A 16,646-nucleotide genomic window follows, 5' to 3' on the forward strand; every position below is an offset into this window, starting at 1 on the left:
CAGGAGTGTAGCAAATACCAACATTCTGTGTTGTTGAAGTGGATTAAGACCACACCACGATATTAAAGCCGCCATGCTCCCCCCGTGTCTGTGCAGTGTGAAAGTGATAAGGGCGAGAGGCAGCCTGCGATGGAAGGATGTGGCTGATCCGAGCAGGCTCCCCGTGCTGGGTCCGCCCAAGCTTTTAGCCCAGGAAATGAGCACCTTCTGTAAAGCCACACGACACAAAAAGCCCAGAGAGGAATGTCGCCAGCATTTCATTGTGCCACAGCGCCTATTTTACATGAACGCTCCAGCACTGCTAAGCTTCTCATACAAATAAGTGCAGTTTTTTTAAAACTACTACTGATGGCCAAAATTTAGAGCACATTTGACTTTAAAGTCTTGCTGTTTATCCAAGAACGGCCACAGGATCTACAGAACACTTACTAGTTATTCAGGACTGGTCATGGTGTGAGTTTTACCTGAGTCCTCATCCAGGTCGCCTTGCAGAGAGGAGTCTGTGTCCTCCGAGGAGGCCTGGCTCCTCCAGCCCGTGTTGCCCATTCAAGAGGCTCTAAATCCTGCACAGTCTGTCCCGGAGAGAAACGGACTGACAGGTCCACTTGCAGTTGGTGTACACTAACGCGCAGGCCGGGCTGGCATTTTCACAGCCCTGCTGAGAATTAGTCACAAACTAAGTGGCCCTCATGATCAGCGCTCACTTGACCCCGTCACGCTGCACGGCACTTCGGAGGGAAGATCCACAAATAACACCGCGGGTAGGCATGGAGCACTTTAAACTAAACGTTCAGCAGGGCAGGATGTCCGAGTCAAGTGGACTATGATGCCACCACAGGTCCAGGAGAGGGTTCAACCACGCAGTTAGCTGGCGTGGAGAGGCACTGAACCATCGTTGGGATCTGGCGGGTATGTGCAAAATCAAATCAAACATCCTAATTGGCAAACAAATATGGCCTGTAAGGTGCCGTCTTCAAAAACAACCTGAACCGCCATCGATCCTCGTATGTGAAACTGTTGCAGCAGAGGCGGAAATGTTAGCCTTTCATCGCTGATGGATACTTGTGTCCACCCGTAACCCGACAATCCAATTCTCCTTCTGCAGTGGGACTGGATTCCCACAGGTTCTCAACAGATCTCCACCCTCTTTTCCTTCTGATCCCTCCTTCTTGTTGCTTTCCCATACACATCACAATAATTACAAACACGGCCAAATCTATGGGAAAAAAGCTAGCCTCTCATTGAGAGGGTGAGAGGGTGAAGCACTTTACTGCTATCAGACCTCAAAATTGCAGTGTATTAAAAGCGAGGCTCCTTGTGGCCCAGTGGAGCACATGATTGTTTAGGGACAAAAACGGGGGGGGGGGGTGCTATTTCTGTACATGAGACAAGAAGACATTTCAGACTGGAGGGAAGCACTGGGCAAACACCGGCCCCATGAGATGACTGACACTTCCGTGCTAACTCCAAGTCTGCTCCAGAGTCAACTCTTAGCACGGCAGCTAGATCTTGCAGTGTTTGGCGGGGGGGGGGGAGTCGACACCCGCTGACGTGCTCAGAAAAGAGACTTTGCTACAGGGCTAATAATAAAATGGTGCACCGCTCCCACCACAACTACTACCAACACTGACATGCCGAAGCACTGGTGTCACACAAGCACAGACTCCGTGGGGGGTGGGAAACACATTTTCCAAGCACGGTGTTCAAAATAACAAACATTCAGTCAGTCACTGAAATGAAAAAAAAATGCACTATTCATCTGGGTGAGGTGATTCCACGAGACAAGATCAGTCTATGCTGGGAGAGTCCCCACTGTTGACCGTGCATCTGCTAGCACTTGCCACCGCGTCTAATCGTGATATGATGATGATTTAGCGCTTAGTCTGCAAGTACACACATTTAGCAACTTTATCATCACCTGTCCTTTAAACCATGAGCATTCTGGGATTTTGGGGGGCCCCAAAAAAGTCATGCCCACCTGACGACACCGAGTTTCACATGGTTAACATTCATGCCCCAGGTATCCATTTTCATGTAGTCCTAAAGCAGAACTACACAAAGCAAATATAAAAGCTGTCCTTGAACTAGAGTCCAAGCTCGGTTTTAGTACGCCACAGTTTTTGAATGATTCCATTTTTGCCACACTTTTGTCGTGTTTTCGTACAGTATTGCACGAAACATAGTTACACATTCCACATTACTGCATGGCCAATCGAAGCACTCATTGTATTTTTGTTCATATTTTCGGGTGTCTCACTGGTAATATGAAAATAGCTGGGTGACTAAATGCAACATATCTTCAGAAACATAGCGACATAAGAATGCTCCATTGTAGATTCTAACATATTTACTTTGCTTTTCTTGTATTTACTCACTTTATACTAATGCACAATGACCAATTATGCTGTGGGAAAACACTGTCAACCAATTCCTTACTGGCAATTTTGCCATATTGTACTCAGCAGCCTGGATGGAAGATGTATTATAGTTTCCGTATCACAGTACAAAACTTCTTCTTAAATTCGATACGAGAATGCCTGTTTTGAAACACAAGTGGTCACCCAGCAAGCTCGGAGGTTCTCGTGTGTGTGTGTGTTCTCCGTTGTGTGCATGTAAACAAACCCACTTGCGAGTGATGAAGTCATGTGACCGCCCATTCAGACATAGAGAAGAATAAGATGAGAGTCAGAGTGCGTGGCATCCTACAGGACAAGCTATTGACAAGAGGATGTCGTAACCATGGCGACTGACAAGCATGTTGATGTGGCGCCTGACTACGGGCTGTACGTCTCCTGTCCGGGCTTGGTGTGATGTGTGCATGGATATGCCCTCCTGGTGTGTGTGCTATGGTAACCATTTGCATGGGACATTTCAGCACAATTGGAACTTTACTGCTTTTTTTTTTTTGCACTGTCTTCAATTCTTTCAGGAATTGCTCAACTAATCTCCTTGTGTGGCAGGTCAACGCCTCTCTGGAGGGTCTTCCCAGGCTATAAGCCTAACACAGATAACCAATTCCTGTGGCTAATTCGCTCCAGGGGACATATTCGGGATAGGCTAACACAAGAGTGGGAAAGGAGGCGAAGGGCCGGCAGTGACCCACTAAGGCCAAGGAGGATGCCTGAGGAAGCTGATAAGTGCTGATGACACTCTCTGGCTGTAAATGCATAAGTCATCTGCAAGACAACCGGAAGTTTCTACGCCTTGTGGTTAGGATATGACACCGGGCTCCTCTCTAAGTGGGAGTGTGTCCACGCATTGTCAGTCAAGGCAGTGCCTGGAGGCAAGAAGACAGCTGCTTGGAGTGGGATGCAAAAGTAGCTGCTGTGTGTAAAGTTTCATGCCCAAAACAAAGCAGAGACCACCCTGTCTTTGAAATCATTTGCTTATTTTCTCGTTACTAAAAACAACACAAGAACGGCTCTAGGACAACAACACAAGACAACATTTTGGGCGTAAACGCACCAGGAGTGCAGGACACTAGCTAACGGCGCGGCTAGCAGCCTAGCTAGGTGAAGGCTAACCGTTAGCTGCGGTTCGCTAGCATTTCTAAGGCATCTGACGGAGCGCAATGAAAGCGAAGGCACTCGCGTTCGCTTCGTGTTTATCTTTCCGTGTCTCCCGTAGGGTGAAAAGTGGAAGTATGTGTGTCGGCGATGTTGTAACACCGAAATAGTGGCTTTATTTACTAGCATGGAGCAGACCGTCAAGATGCCGGTGGAGTGGGCTGCTCTGGTGGCTAATCCACAGCACCGATGTTAGCGTTCTGTCAAAGCTGGAGGAGAAAAGAAGAAAATAAATACGATTTGCACTCCACGGTGACTTTAAATGACTCGGGAAGGTCACGTTTCGTGGAGGAACATCTAAGCGAGCGCTTCACGACGCCGAGGGGAGAAGGTAGCACAGATCAAGCAAGAGGCCCAATTAAACCAGCAAGCACAATGAATGTCTTTACGGAGCCAGGACCCCCGGGATGTGTGGGCGAGTGGAGTACCGTTACTGGGCGTCCCGAAAAGGAGGCGAGCCGGGACAGGACTTACCTTGCTTGCTCTCGATTTTCCCCGACATTTTCTCCTCCTTCTCCTTGGTGGCCAACAGCTGTGAAGCCCACTCGCGGTTCCGACGAAACGTTCGCTTGCAGACGAGCCTCGCCGCCGCCGACTAGTCCCTCATTTTGCCCATACCGTAGGGGCCGTCCGACGGTTCCGGCGGAGAGAAAAGCACGTATTTGTAGGCCACACACATGGTGCGGATGAAGAGGGGGGGAAAGATGTCTTAGTCCGTCTCTGGGTGATCTTTCACTGGGTCCACACATTCATCATACACTCTCTCTCACACACGCACACTAAGCACACGCACACACACTGACGTGTTGTCGCAACTGTTGTGTCGTTCAGCGCCCCCGTGTGGCAGGAATTAGGAAGAGCAAGCTGTCAACAAGGGGATGGGCGTGTGTGTGAAGCTGTAATAATCGTAGTTGGAATATGGTTAATGAATTAAACTCCTTTTTGTGGGTCAGGTTCAAGTCAGATCACACAAACCCTACATTCCTTAAATTGCATATATAGAATTTCACTGATCTTGCACATTTCCTGACATGTAAAATGGTCTGAAAGCCAACACCAAGCTGCTCCCCAATAAAGAGCTCTTCTATTTCCCTTCTGAAATGGAACAACGTTTTGCTCCATTTGGCCATTTGGCCTAATATGCTCCCAGTTTTAATGTGGAGTGTTCAAATAGCTGCCAAACGAGACAAACACTCTGCTATTGGTGGCCCAAAACTTTTGCAAAGCAGCGTAGCTCTTGAATATGGAGTGAAAGTACACGTTGCAATCTTTTTGATGAATTATTGACCTGACTGAAAGAGTGATCTTGTTCCCTTGAGTCATCTCGGTCAGCGTGCGATTGTGCATTCAAAAGCAAAGATGCTGAGATGATGGCTTTATAATGCAGCTTGTGCAGCATGTTCACCATTGCTATTAGGCCCACGGGAAGTGTGAGTGGAATACCTTCCCCGAGGCTACCATGAAGTCACGCAGCCAAGACAACGAACTCCTTTGCGCTGGCAGACTTGTCAGGACAGGACAGACCTGGCAGGTACGACGACACACTCGGCTTGTTTACACCCTTCTCGCTCGGATTTTCTTGGCAGGGTTGGTTTTGGAGTAATCGAGCATACAAACACAACTCAGTCATTATTAGCTCATTCTTTTCTCTTATTTGCCCACAACTGATAAGAGCAGGTTGGCCCTGAGTGTAAGCCTGAACAAACCGCCTTTATCAATTGATGGTATTAGTGTCTTTGCTGCCACCTGCTGGCAACTGTACGGTATGATCGGTGAGTGTACTCACCAATGGCTGCAATAATATGTTAAGCCGGAGGGCGGTGCGCAAGTACTACTTTTGAGTGTATTTTAGCTGACCTAATGAGCGTGTTACTGTACATACTGTATCAGAGATGGGCACAAGGCAGGGGTGTCCAAACCTTTTCCAATGATATTCTGTAAAGTGACACATAGATATAGATATATATACATAGATATGCTAAGACATTTTATTGATTTCAATAAAAAGCACAGTATTAGTACACACTTTGTTGGTTTTTTGTCACTTTTCCAAATACTTTCTTCTTAAAGGGGACCTTTGTATTGAGTGTGGGCTCCATCCATCCATCCATCCATATTCTGGACTGCTTATCCTCATGAGGGTTGCAGGGGTGCAGGAGCCTATCCCAGCTGTCTTTGGGGCGAGAGGCGGGGTCCACTCTGGACTGGTGGCCAGCCAATCATGGGGCACATATAGACAAACAACCATTCACACTCACATTCATACCTATGGACAATTTGGAGTCGCCAATTAACCTAGCATGTTTTTGGAATGTGGGAGGAAACCGGAGTACCCGGAAAAAACCCACGCATGCACAGGGAGAACATGCAAACATCTCGGGTCTCCTAGCTGTGAGGCCTGCGGGCTAACCCCTCATACGCGGTGCAGCGGTGAGTGTGGGCTCCATCACTAAAATCATATTAATTTACAATGAGAGTTTATTCTTCTAAAATTATGACTATATTTCCTTCCTTTCATGATATTACAACTTAAAAAATAACATCTTTTGACATTAAAAATTCAACTAAAATGACCTTATTTTGAATCATATTTGGACTTCTTTAACAGCTCTCACAACATCTCTGTCATCAGCTTGTGATGTTGGGAATTTTCCAAATGGGTCAACTTTATTTTGAAATAATATTTGTCATTTTTTGGATAATATCATGACTTTATTATGATATTATAACTTCCCCAACCTAATTTGATGACACATTATTTATTGTTCTTTTTTACAGAGGGCAGTGCAGGCCACGCTAGGGTCTCCAATGCCCCTTATGATCCTGTACTGTAATCATCCAAATTTAGATCCGTGTTTGAGGAATAAGTGAAGCGAAGCGTTCCTCTAAAGTCAGCCAGATAATCACCAAGCTTACAGAGCGTACGGTGAACGAGGGAAGGCTTCCTGCTGGGATGTGCAGGACGGGGTCAGGCCTAACGGGGTCGGGCCACGCCTCACACAGCGCTACAGTAGACAGACGCCAAGACCGAAGACGGCTTTGCTTGTGTCTTGACGGAGCGCGTGGTGAAGGACGGCGTTTGATGTCGGCCCGGCGGTGGGCGTGCGACGGGCACTTTAAAGCTCTCCTAACCTTGGCCAGCGGTCAGGCCCGCTCGTCTGAGAGTCGGGCGCGGGGAGTGGAGAGGATCAGCGAGGCTTAAACCACTGAATACACTTAACCGAGAAGAAGGAGGGCACAAACTCCCCCCACAACAAACGGGGGTCGTCTATCTTTGGCCTCCGCACGAAGAGACCTCTTCATGGTGGAATTAAGATGAATAGGTTTCAGTGTGGGAGGGGGTAGGGGATGCTGAAGATGGAGAGCTGCTGGATGAAGAGGACAAGATGTCTGGGTCATCACCTGCTCAATACTGCATGAGAATGGAACGCTCCATCACTGCCAGCAGCCGGCATGCTTCTTGACAAGGTCGCGTGAAGACGACGGGGTCGCGGAAAAACCATCTAAACCGGGGTGTCCAAATTCAAAAAATAGAAATAAATAAATAGATCATGGTAGAAATGATCAATCTGCAGTCATTTCACATCAATGCAGTCAAAATATGAAGAGAAAATGATCAAAAGTCAGACTTTAACAAAAAGAAAGTCGCAATATTAGGAGGCTAAAGTTATTAAAGTCCTAATATTATGATACTGCTGCACGGCAGTTGAGTGGTTAGCGTGTAGGCCTCAAAGCTAAGAGACCCATGTTCAATTCCACCCTTGCATGTTTTCCCCGTGCCTGCGTGGGTTTTCTCCGGGTACTCCGGTTTCCTCCCACATTCCAAAAACATGCTAGGTTAATTGGCCACTCCAAATTGTCCATAGGTATGAATGTGAGTGTGAATGGTCGTTTGTCTATATGTGCCCTGTGATTGGCTGGCCACCAGTCCAGGGTGGTCCTCTCGCCCCAAGACAGCTGGGATAGGCTCCAGCACCCCCGCGACCCACACGTAGAAAATGAATGAATGAATGAAACAAAATAACAAAGAAAGTTGTAATTTTTGGAAAATGAGGTTAGAGAGTCAAATATTAGCTCAATAAAGTCATAATTACGAGAAGAACATTTACAAGAAGAAAGCTGACATTTTTGGAAAATTAAAGAAACAGTAAAAACGGAAAAAAATCTGCTATTTAACAGGTATTATAAAAATATTCAAAAGGAAAAAGGAAGAAGGACAACATCTTTTTTTTTGAAGCATAAGGAAATTTTAGTAGCGTAGAGTTGAAATATTAAACAATGGAATGAAAGTAAAAAAAACAAAATTTTTCAAATGAGGTCAGGGGAAGTCGGGGGGGGATGGCATATTTACAAGAACAAACACGTAATTTTAACAGGAAAGATAATATCATTTTAGCAGCACACGCTTGAAATATGAAATCACAAAAAAAACATAGTAGGTCGTAAAATTACAAAAAACAAACAAAACAAAATGAAGTTTTTGGAAAGGTAGCAGGGGGACAAAAGTCTCAATACGATTATTTAACCCTTTAAGTGTCAAAATTGCTGAACACCATCGAGGCATCTAATGTAGGGATGTCCGATATTGGCTTTTTTGCCGTTATGCCGATATCGTCTAACTCTCAATTTTTCGATAATGATATCAACCGATGCCGATATGTACGCTATTACGGGGTATTTCCTATAGAAAGCAGCAGTGGTGTTGAAGACGTGAGCATTTGTGGGCCTGGTGATGTCATCATATGCAAATTAGATGAGTGAATTTACTCCCATCACAAACTCGTGCTGATGATTTTTCTCATTGACAGTATGGATTTATCTCATGGATTCAACCATTTTCAGTGAAATAGTCATATCAAGAAGGAATATCTTCTTGAGAAAACTTTGTCTCTGAAAGCTGAAATATTCGTTAAAAAATAGGAAATTCATACTAATAATAGACTTAGTTTTGCACCGATATCACCAAGCGGCCCTTGCGTCCTTTCAGCCCCTGCTGGGAAGAGTTGGACACCCCTGATGTAAAGGCAGCGTTTCTAAAGTCCTGACCTCCAGCAAAGAAAAGCCGCTGACGAGAGCGGCCATGTGTTCAGTCCTCACAAAAGCCGAGCATCCACACTCAGCAGCTTCATAGGAATTATTTATGTGCTGAGGCGGCCATTGTTGAGCTGCTCTTTAGAGCGCTACGGGGCGGCGGCGCCGGCTTTTGGAAAGCTTTTCAAGACTTCCCCGTCCCGCCACCCCGACGGTGACGCCCTCTCACAGCGCTTCTATTGCTTTCGTCGTCAAAGTCGGCCGACGTAGAGGTGGGGTGGGGTCGGTGGGTACCCTCCCCACAGCAATCCGGAGTGACATTTAAGTCGCTGGGGGCCAAAGGCCACCAAACCAGTACCGACTGGCGAGGAGCACCAGGGGGGGGTGCGGAGTGCGCCTTTTCTAGCACCTCGGGCTCTATTAGCTGCCGCTCTCTCTCTCTGGGGGGGCGGGGGGTCTCTGTGGCCATTTGCCTGAGAGATGAGCTTGCTGGCGCCGTAAACGCATCAACGCGGCGCTGGTACGTAGGCCACCACCATGACATGAACGGCAGAGCTTTTATTCCAAAACACGGACACTCACTAAACTCAAGTAAACACAAGCCGAGCTCGCAAAAATGTAAATCTTTTACGCAGGGTTGTCAAATGATTCCAAATGAATCATTCATTCATCCGAATGTCACCATTTCATTTCCAGTAATCCCCCACCCTCCCGACCCAAAAAAGCAAATAGGACGATTCACTCTTAGAAAGACAAATATTTTCATAGTTAGAGCATTGAAAACCTGTTTAGAACTTTCTAAATCTATTTGAACATTATTAGAGCCCTCCAGACATGAAATAGCATCCCTATAGTCAGCTTACATTAGCCAATGTAGTAGCTACGATTGGAGAAAATAAGCGATTCGTCCGTGTGTGAAAGGAAATGTTTCCTGCACTCCTTCCTGTCACGGTTGTGTTGATAGCAATTGTTGCTATCAAAGTGGTACATTCCACAGGGATGAATGTAAATATGCACCATGCATGGAAGGCATGTACTGTACGTGTACTATACGTGTACTGTACGTGTTGTGTGTTAGTAAAGGAGGGGCGTCTCGTACGGATGACTCGTCCCGTACACGAGGTGTCATGGCTCAGGCAGCTGAGCGGGGACGCGTCACCGTCTCTTCACGCCAATCGGGGCCCGGCTCTGACAGGAGCGCGTTAGCTCTGAGGAGGTGACGAGGGAGAGCGTCTGGTCCGTGGGTGTCGTGACCGAGGTGGGGGGGCCATACGGGTGGCCCGGCACGCCCTTGCAGGAAGGCTGGTGGAACGGGGATGGCCGCTTGGGGGTGTGACTCACTGAATCCGGTTTAGTCGGGAAAGAAGCCGCAGGAGGGGCAGGAAGGTTGTGGGCCGTGTGAAGATGGCGTGTATTGATTTTACACATTGATTAGGCAAGCGCCATCGCTGCTCGTCATCATTTTGTATTATTACCCAATTACAATTTATAAATGACACATTTTTACTTTCTCCTTATGCATTTTGTCTCAAAGTATTATGACTTTTCTCTCATAATATTTTTTTTACTTTATTATAGTAGTTTTTTCCCAACCCAATTTTCCAAAAATATATTTGTTTGTTCCTTAAAAAAAATATATATTTTAGCCATGGTTACTTCAACTTCATGCTATTTACTACTTCATTTTACTTACTTCCGTTACTTCATTTTCTGACTCTATTATCATCATATTTTGACTTTACTATTTTTACCAGCCTAATTTTGCTACATCTTTAATGTTTGTCATAATACACCAATACACAATTTTGTCAAATTACAGCAAATTTAAAAAAAAATGTTTTTCTTTTTTAGTTAAAAAAAATAAAAACATATTTTTAAAAAATAGATTAGGTCACTCATATCCCGATATCCATATTTGCAGAAACAACAACACCAATATAGCATGTTTATGCCAATATCAGCATCCCTAGTAATATATAATATTATATCTCATAAATAATGAACATATTCTACTTTAATAAGGTGGCGAGTTCTAATAAAAGGGGCCAAAAATGGCCCCTGGGCTGCACTTTGGACACCAAATTTCCATGAGCATTTCCCCGGTAAGTCAAAATGTCAGCATGCATGGGAATGTTGGGCCTTGGCGGAGGTCTCCGCTACAGCCAATGGGCTCTCACAGACGTGTGCAGGAAGAAACAACCTCCTGGTTTTCCCGCCACAGTCAGCCTGCAAACTAAAGACGCAGAAGAAGAAGCCAAGAGGGAAAAGAGGGAGAAGGCAAGTAGAGCAGAGAAGAAGAGTGGCAGCTGTTCAGTGGGAGCCGCGCTGACATCTTTCCAGGAGTAAATTTAGCAAAGGAAGCTACATCTGTTGAGCCGTGACTCCATCATGGCGGCACAGTAACCTAGTTAACCGGGTTTGCCGCGGCGACAGCAACCTCCGTGCAGCTCCCCGTCCCCGCCAGTGTCGTGTTTATCAAGCGTTTCATGGATGAGGAGACACATGGTCCCAGCTAAAATGACTTTTATCTCCCGTATATAAAGTGACGATGCTCCTGTAAAGATGGCTGCTACGTCTGGCCAACAGATGAGCTGTAGCCACGCCCCGCTGTCCGCTTCCCAGGAAGTGAATGAGACAATCTCACGTCAATGTTGGACTTGGCTGCACAAAGACAGTAAGACAGGCAGATGGGTGGCTCTTCACAAAGCAGGGAGGTCATTCCCGAGGCTCGCCGGTGTGTTTGTCAACACAAAACACACAATAGGGACACACTTGGAATGCTGAACATATTCCAAGTGGACGTCTGGGCTGCACAAGCGGCCGCTGTTCCATTAAAACGGGACTACTGTCACTTTTCTGCTGTTTGTCCTCACGAGAGTCGCGGGGGTGATGGAGCCTATCCAAGCGGTCTTGGGACAAGAGGCAGGGGCCAGCCAATCCCAGGGCACATATAGACAAACAACCATTCACACTCACATTCATACCTATGGAGAATTTGGAGTGGCCAATTAACCTAGCATGTTTTTAGCATGTGGATGGATGGGTGGATGGATGGATGGATGGATGTCACCGCCGTGGCTCACCGACAGAGGAAAGTCGGACGGTGGTATCCTGCTGTGAGGTCCAAAATAGCCGCACGCTGGTGAGGAGACATGGATGCAAAACGCTGCCAACGTCCAATTGACGGGGCCCGCTGCCCCGCTCTTTGATCTGTGGCGTTGTAGGATAAATAATGTTTTATTAATACGGTAGCTGAGTAGATGGACATTTATTGAAATAGGTTATAAAAACACTTAGATCAAGAATATTCACATCATCAGCAATATGATATGGCCAACAGAATGGAAGTTATCAGAAATGGAATGTTATCACACCCCAGCGAAGAATGCAGGAGCGTGAGGAGGACAACTACAAAAGGCAGAAGGTCCAGGAGGACATTAGATTAGGACATTAGATTAGGACATTACATCGGCACAGAGCTCCGGAAGCATTATATTTTTAAAAAAGTTAAAAAAATATATATACTATACACCCCCCCCCCACACACACACACAGCAGTTGGCATGGAATCCATGCAAACATCAGCAATTAGACAGTAATATTATTACACAGGGACGTTCCTATGCAGTCAGAAATCAATGTCAGTACTGCTTATCAGGCGGAGGGGTGCTGGAGCCTATCCCAGCTGACTTCGGGGGAGAGGCGGGCCCAATCCCAGGGCACATATAGACAAACAACTTACATTCACATTCATGCAAATTCCACACAGAGATGCAAGAGCGGAGATTCAAACCCAGGTCTTCTGACCGTGTGGCCAACATGCTAACCACTCTTCACCCGTGAAAATGATTCCTTCTCATAATTGGAGATTAAGGAACACGTAAGGGGAGGTGAAATAGATTCATTGGAGTGGTCTTTGAGACCTTTATTAGGCTGCAGATCATTTCATCTCCAACAAATAGATCATAGAATATCAGAGAATATCAGAGAATATAATAGATTTATTGGAGTGAGAAGTTTATTAGGTTGCAGATGATTTCATCTCCAACAAATAGAATATAATAGAATATAATAGATGTAAGACTTTGAGAAGTTTATTAGGTTGCAGATGATTTCATCTCCAACAGGGTTAAGAGGAGAACAAGAGATGTGCGCTCAGCCGTTTCAAAAGAGAAAAGCTCTGCAGTATAAGATTCATAGCACATGATAGCATTAGCATTCCCTCAATATTCCCATCTGTAGGAGTAAAACCTGCTCGGGAATCTCTCCTGAGCAAGGTCACTTTCATCGTTACGAGCTAAGTGGAAGCCTTCAGAGAGCTTCAAGCAAGCCAATCATTTGCTCACAACACAAGCATGTAAACAGATAGATTAATAATGTCAATAATTCCCTTTGTAGCAATGGCATCCCCCTCCCCGGCCCCGCCCGGGCACCCTGGCCTGGGGTGGATGAGCTGGTTGGGATTTGTTGGGAAAGAATGAAGCGCTAAAGCAGCGCCAGGGGAGACATATTAGCTAAACTGCAAAGTGCTTGTGTACAGCACATTTGGTTAAAAGCAAAAAGTCCCTGAGTGAGAATATGCAGCTGGATATGTAATCAAAAAGAATATTTCATGTTCTCCCCTCCTTCCTTGTTCATATTCAGCGTGTGTTGCTCTCCTGCATGCTGGCGACAAGCATACATTAGCTCCTATGCTATCCTATGCGTTACGGGCGGCACATCATTAGCGAGCACGTGCATACGCTTCAGCAAACAATGATTTGCTTCATCACAGTACGGCTATTTATGGACAAATACAGGAATTAAAGGAGAGTGGAAGTTGAAAGCCAGCCTCTTTTATAAATGATGAAAAAAAATCAAGAAACTTGAGGCATCAGTCATTTTCTACGTGGGACTCATGGCGATGCCTAATGATAGCCCAGGCCCTCGCAGGCGGCGGCACATCAAAGTGCGCCTGACAGGCACGCGCACCGCGACTTGCATGTTAAGAGCCCATTTCTCTTTCAAATGAAAATAAAAGTGAAACCACGGCCCACAAAAAGATCATCCAGCGCAGGCATTCACGTTGGAATCCTCACCTGAAGACACATCCATCTTTGCTTTTTCATTCTTCAAACGCTCATGGCCAGGCGTGTTTTTGCATCATTAGAGGCGGTGGGCGTCGTCAAAGACGGACTAATGACAGCTCGGCTTTCCCGGCTCAGATGAGTGCTCATTTAGGCAAACACATACATGGATGGCTGGCTCGGGAATTATGTCACGGCATGTGACCACTAAAAGACGCTAATGATGGGAAGAATATTCTTTCTATGGCATGGCTTGGACACGACACACAACACGACACCTCCCACAAAGATGGTCAACACAACAATCGCAAATACACAAATGTCATGTTTATCACGTTAGAGGGTTCCAGATCTGACAGCCATGATTTATACCTGTTGGAAAGCATCCTAAAGTTGATGACAAGTTGATATCATGAAACAATTCATGGAGAAGTTCAGGCATTTCATTCAAAAGGAACAGTTAGCACCTTCATTGAAACAACACCAACCAGGAGTCAGAACTGGATCCTTCAAATTCATCCATTCATTCATTTTCTACTGCTTAACCTCATGAGGATCGCCGGGATGCTGGAGCCTATCCCAGCTGTCTTCGGGCCAGAGGCGGGGTCCACCCTGGACTGGTGGCCAGCCAATCCCAGGGCACATATAGACAAACAACCATTCACACTCACATTCATACCTATGGACAATTTGGAGTGGCCAATTAACCTAGCATGTTTTTGGAATGTGGGAGGAAACCGGAGTACCCGGAGAAAACCCACGCATGCACGGGGAGAACGTGCAAACTCCACACAGAGATGGCCGAGGGTGGGATTGAACTCAGGTCTCCTAGCTGTGAGGCCTGCGGGCTAACCACTGGTTCCCCGTGCAGCCCGTTCAAATTCAAACAATGCCTAATTCCTAATTTAACATTCACATTTAACTTCACAACCTTCTAAATACGTTTTAACATTATTAGAGCCCTCCAGATATGATATAACACCCCTATAGTAGCCTTTACACTCATGAGCCAAGATAGTAGCCATAATAAGACAACATAAGACACATAAGGCATACGTAAATAAGACATAATACGGGCTCATATCAGTTTTGAAAAACTGTTGGAAAAAAGTCACAAACACTGTACACAAAACAAATGAACATAAACTACGGTAATAAAACAAGCTACAAAAGTCAAAATGAATAAATTATTTCTTAAAATATCCAAATAAACACCCAAGTCACCCAAATGTAAAAAGACGTGATAGCAACACTGTGCTAACTTTGCTAACAAGTGAGGAAGTGAAGTGTCCAATTTGTACAAAGACTTTCCCTGCACGCACCCTCACCCCATCGCACTTTTGGAGTTTATTAGCCACCCTTCACCGCCACCAAGCCCCCCCCCCCCCCCTTATGCTGCGTTCCTCTGTGAGATTAATTCCTCTCTTCCCGTCTTGGGCCTGTCAGCTCGGAGTACAGAGTCATTTTTTAAAGGCCGCCGGTTCCCGAGGACGAGAGACTGATTGAGTTGTGGCCTTTCTGTGAGCGGCTAAAGAGCACAATTGATGGCAAATACGTTCAAAGAGGAAAAAACATTTTTTGCCATGACTTAGAAAAGCTAAAAGATGATGCCTAGGAATAAGATGACAGTAACAAATTAGCACATGAAGTTGTGTGCATCCAAACAAGAGGGATGCTAACGTCCTTAGCATCATCCCAAGGTTTACTTTGATGTCAACAGTCGACTGAAAGAGAAAATGACGTCATCTGGACTCCTTGTTTGTAACGAGCACCGAGCGTCAAGGTGGCTTTGGGAGCTGTGGGGGGGGGGGGGGGGGGGCTGGGAGCTAATATGGGCGCTGACAAGAGAGCGGGAGAAGCAGTATGGAAACATGACAGCGCTGCAGATGAATGCACAGGGAATCTCCAGCGAGAGACAAGTTCATCTTGGACTTATTCTTGCCTTTCTTCCGGCAAAAAGATATTGGAAATAATCAGTAGATTTCAATTTATGACACGCCGCTTCATCTCACAACAATCTTGGCGTTGAATAAGCAGGTCAAAGGTGAAGGATATGGGAGTAACGTTTGGATGCGCCCCAACTAAGCATCTGTGATGTAGCGCCCTCCCCCCAAATAGACACCAACGCATGCCAATGGAAAGGAAATATATACAACATATTATTTATACAACATATATATACAACATATTGTATACAACATATACAAGTGAACTCCCCCCCAAGGGACAAACACAAAGCATTTAAATTGTGGGTCAGCTTCACAGAGACGTTCATGGAGGAGGAGGAGGAGAAAGAGGAGGAGGAAGAGGTAACATCGGCCGCCAGCAGAGAAGAAGAAGAAAGGACAAACACGGGAAGAAGAAGAGGAAGAAAAGAGGACCATGAAGGAGAAGTACAGACAGTGGAAGTGGAAGACAAAGAAGGGGAAGTAGAGGAAGGAAAAGGAGGAGGAAAATGAGCAAGAAAAAGGGAAGCAGAGGAAGAGGAGGGAAGAAGAGGAACAGAGAGGAGAAGTAGAAGAAGTGGAAGCAGAAGACGGAGGGAAAGAAAAAGTAATAGGAAGAAGACGACAAAGAATAAGTAGAGGAAGAGGAAAAGAAAGACAAAGAGAAACAGAAGATGGAAGAGGAAGGAGAGAAACAGAAAGAAGAGGAGGAACAGGAAAAAAGAAAAGGAAAAACACAAAGAGGAGAAGTACAAGAAGAGGGTGCAAAAGAAGATGAAGAGGAAGAATCCAAAAAAGAGGAGCACAAAGAAGAAGACAAAGAAGGAAAAGGAAGAGGAACAGCAAAGAGAAATGGGGAAGAGGAAGTGGATGAAGAAGGCAAAGAAGGGGAGAAAGAAGAGAAATATGAAGAAGGAGAAGAAGAAAGGGCCCAAGAGGAACAGGAAAAAGAAAAATAAGGAGGGGAAAAGGATAGAAGAGGAACAGGAAGAAGAAGAAGAGGAAGAAGAGGCTTTCCCATGAACTCTGTCTCCTGT

At 45.7% G+C, this 16,646-nt stretch overlaps 1 protein-coding gene across 13 annotated transcripts in view; it reads right to left on the reverse strand.

Moving 5' to 3' along the window:
• rapgef1b (Rap guanine nucleotide exchange factor (GEF) 1b) overlaps positions 1-16,646 on the reverse strand; it is a 69,012-nt gene that overhangs the window by 24,150 nt on the left and 28,216 nt on the right. For 7 of the 13 annotated variants that reach the window (XM_058050098.2, XM_058050089.2, XM_058050081.2 and 4 more), the window contains exon 1: positions 4,041-4,400. The exons of 1 other annotated variant lie outside the window; for it this stretch is intronic. In XM_058050098.2, coding sequence (XP_057906081.2) covers positions 4,041-4,068 — 28 coding nt within the window. In that variant the 5' untranslated portion in view covers positions 4,069-4,400. Of the gene's footprint in view, positions 1-4,040; positions 4,402-16,646 lie in introns of those variants that run through there. 5 more of the 13 variants (XM_058050072.2, XM_058050062.2, XM_058050054.2 and 2 more) reach the window with 2 other exon arrangements.

The sequence above is a fragment of the Doryrhamphus excisus genome, linkage group LG10 (genome assembly GCF_037039965.1).
Source record: "Doryrhamphus excisus strain RoL-2023G ecotype Guam linkage group LG10, RoL_Dexc_Guam_v1.1, whole genome shotgun sequence".
Lineage (NCBI taxonomy): Eukaryota > Metazoa > Chordata > Actinopteri > Syngnathiformes > Syngnathidae > Doryrhamphus > Doryrhamphus excisus.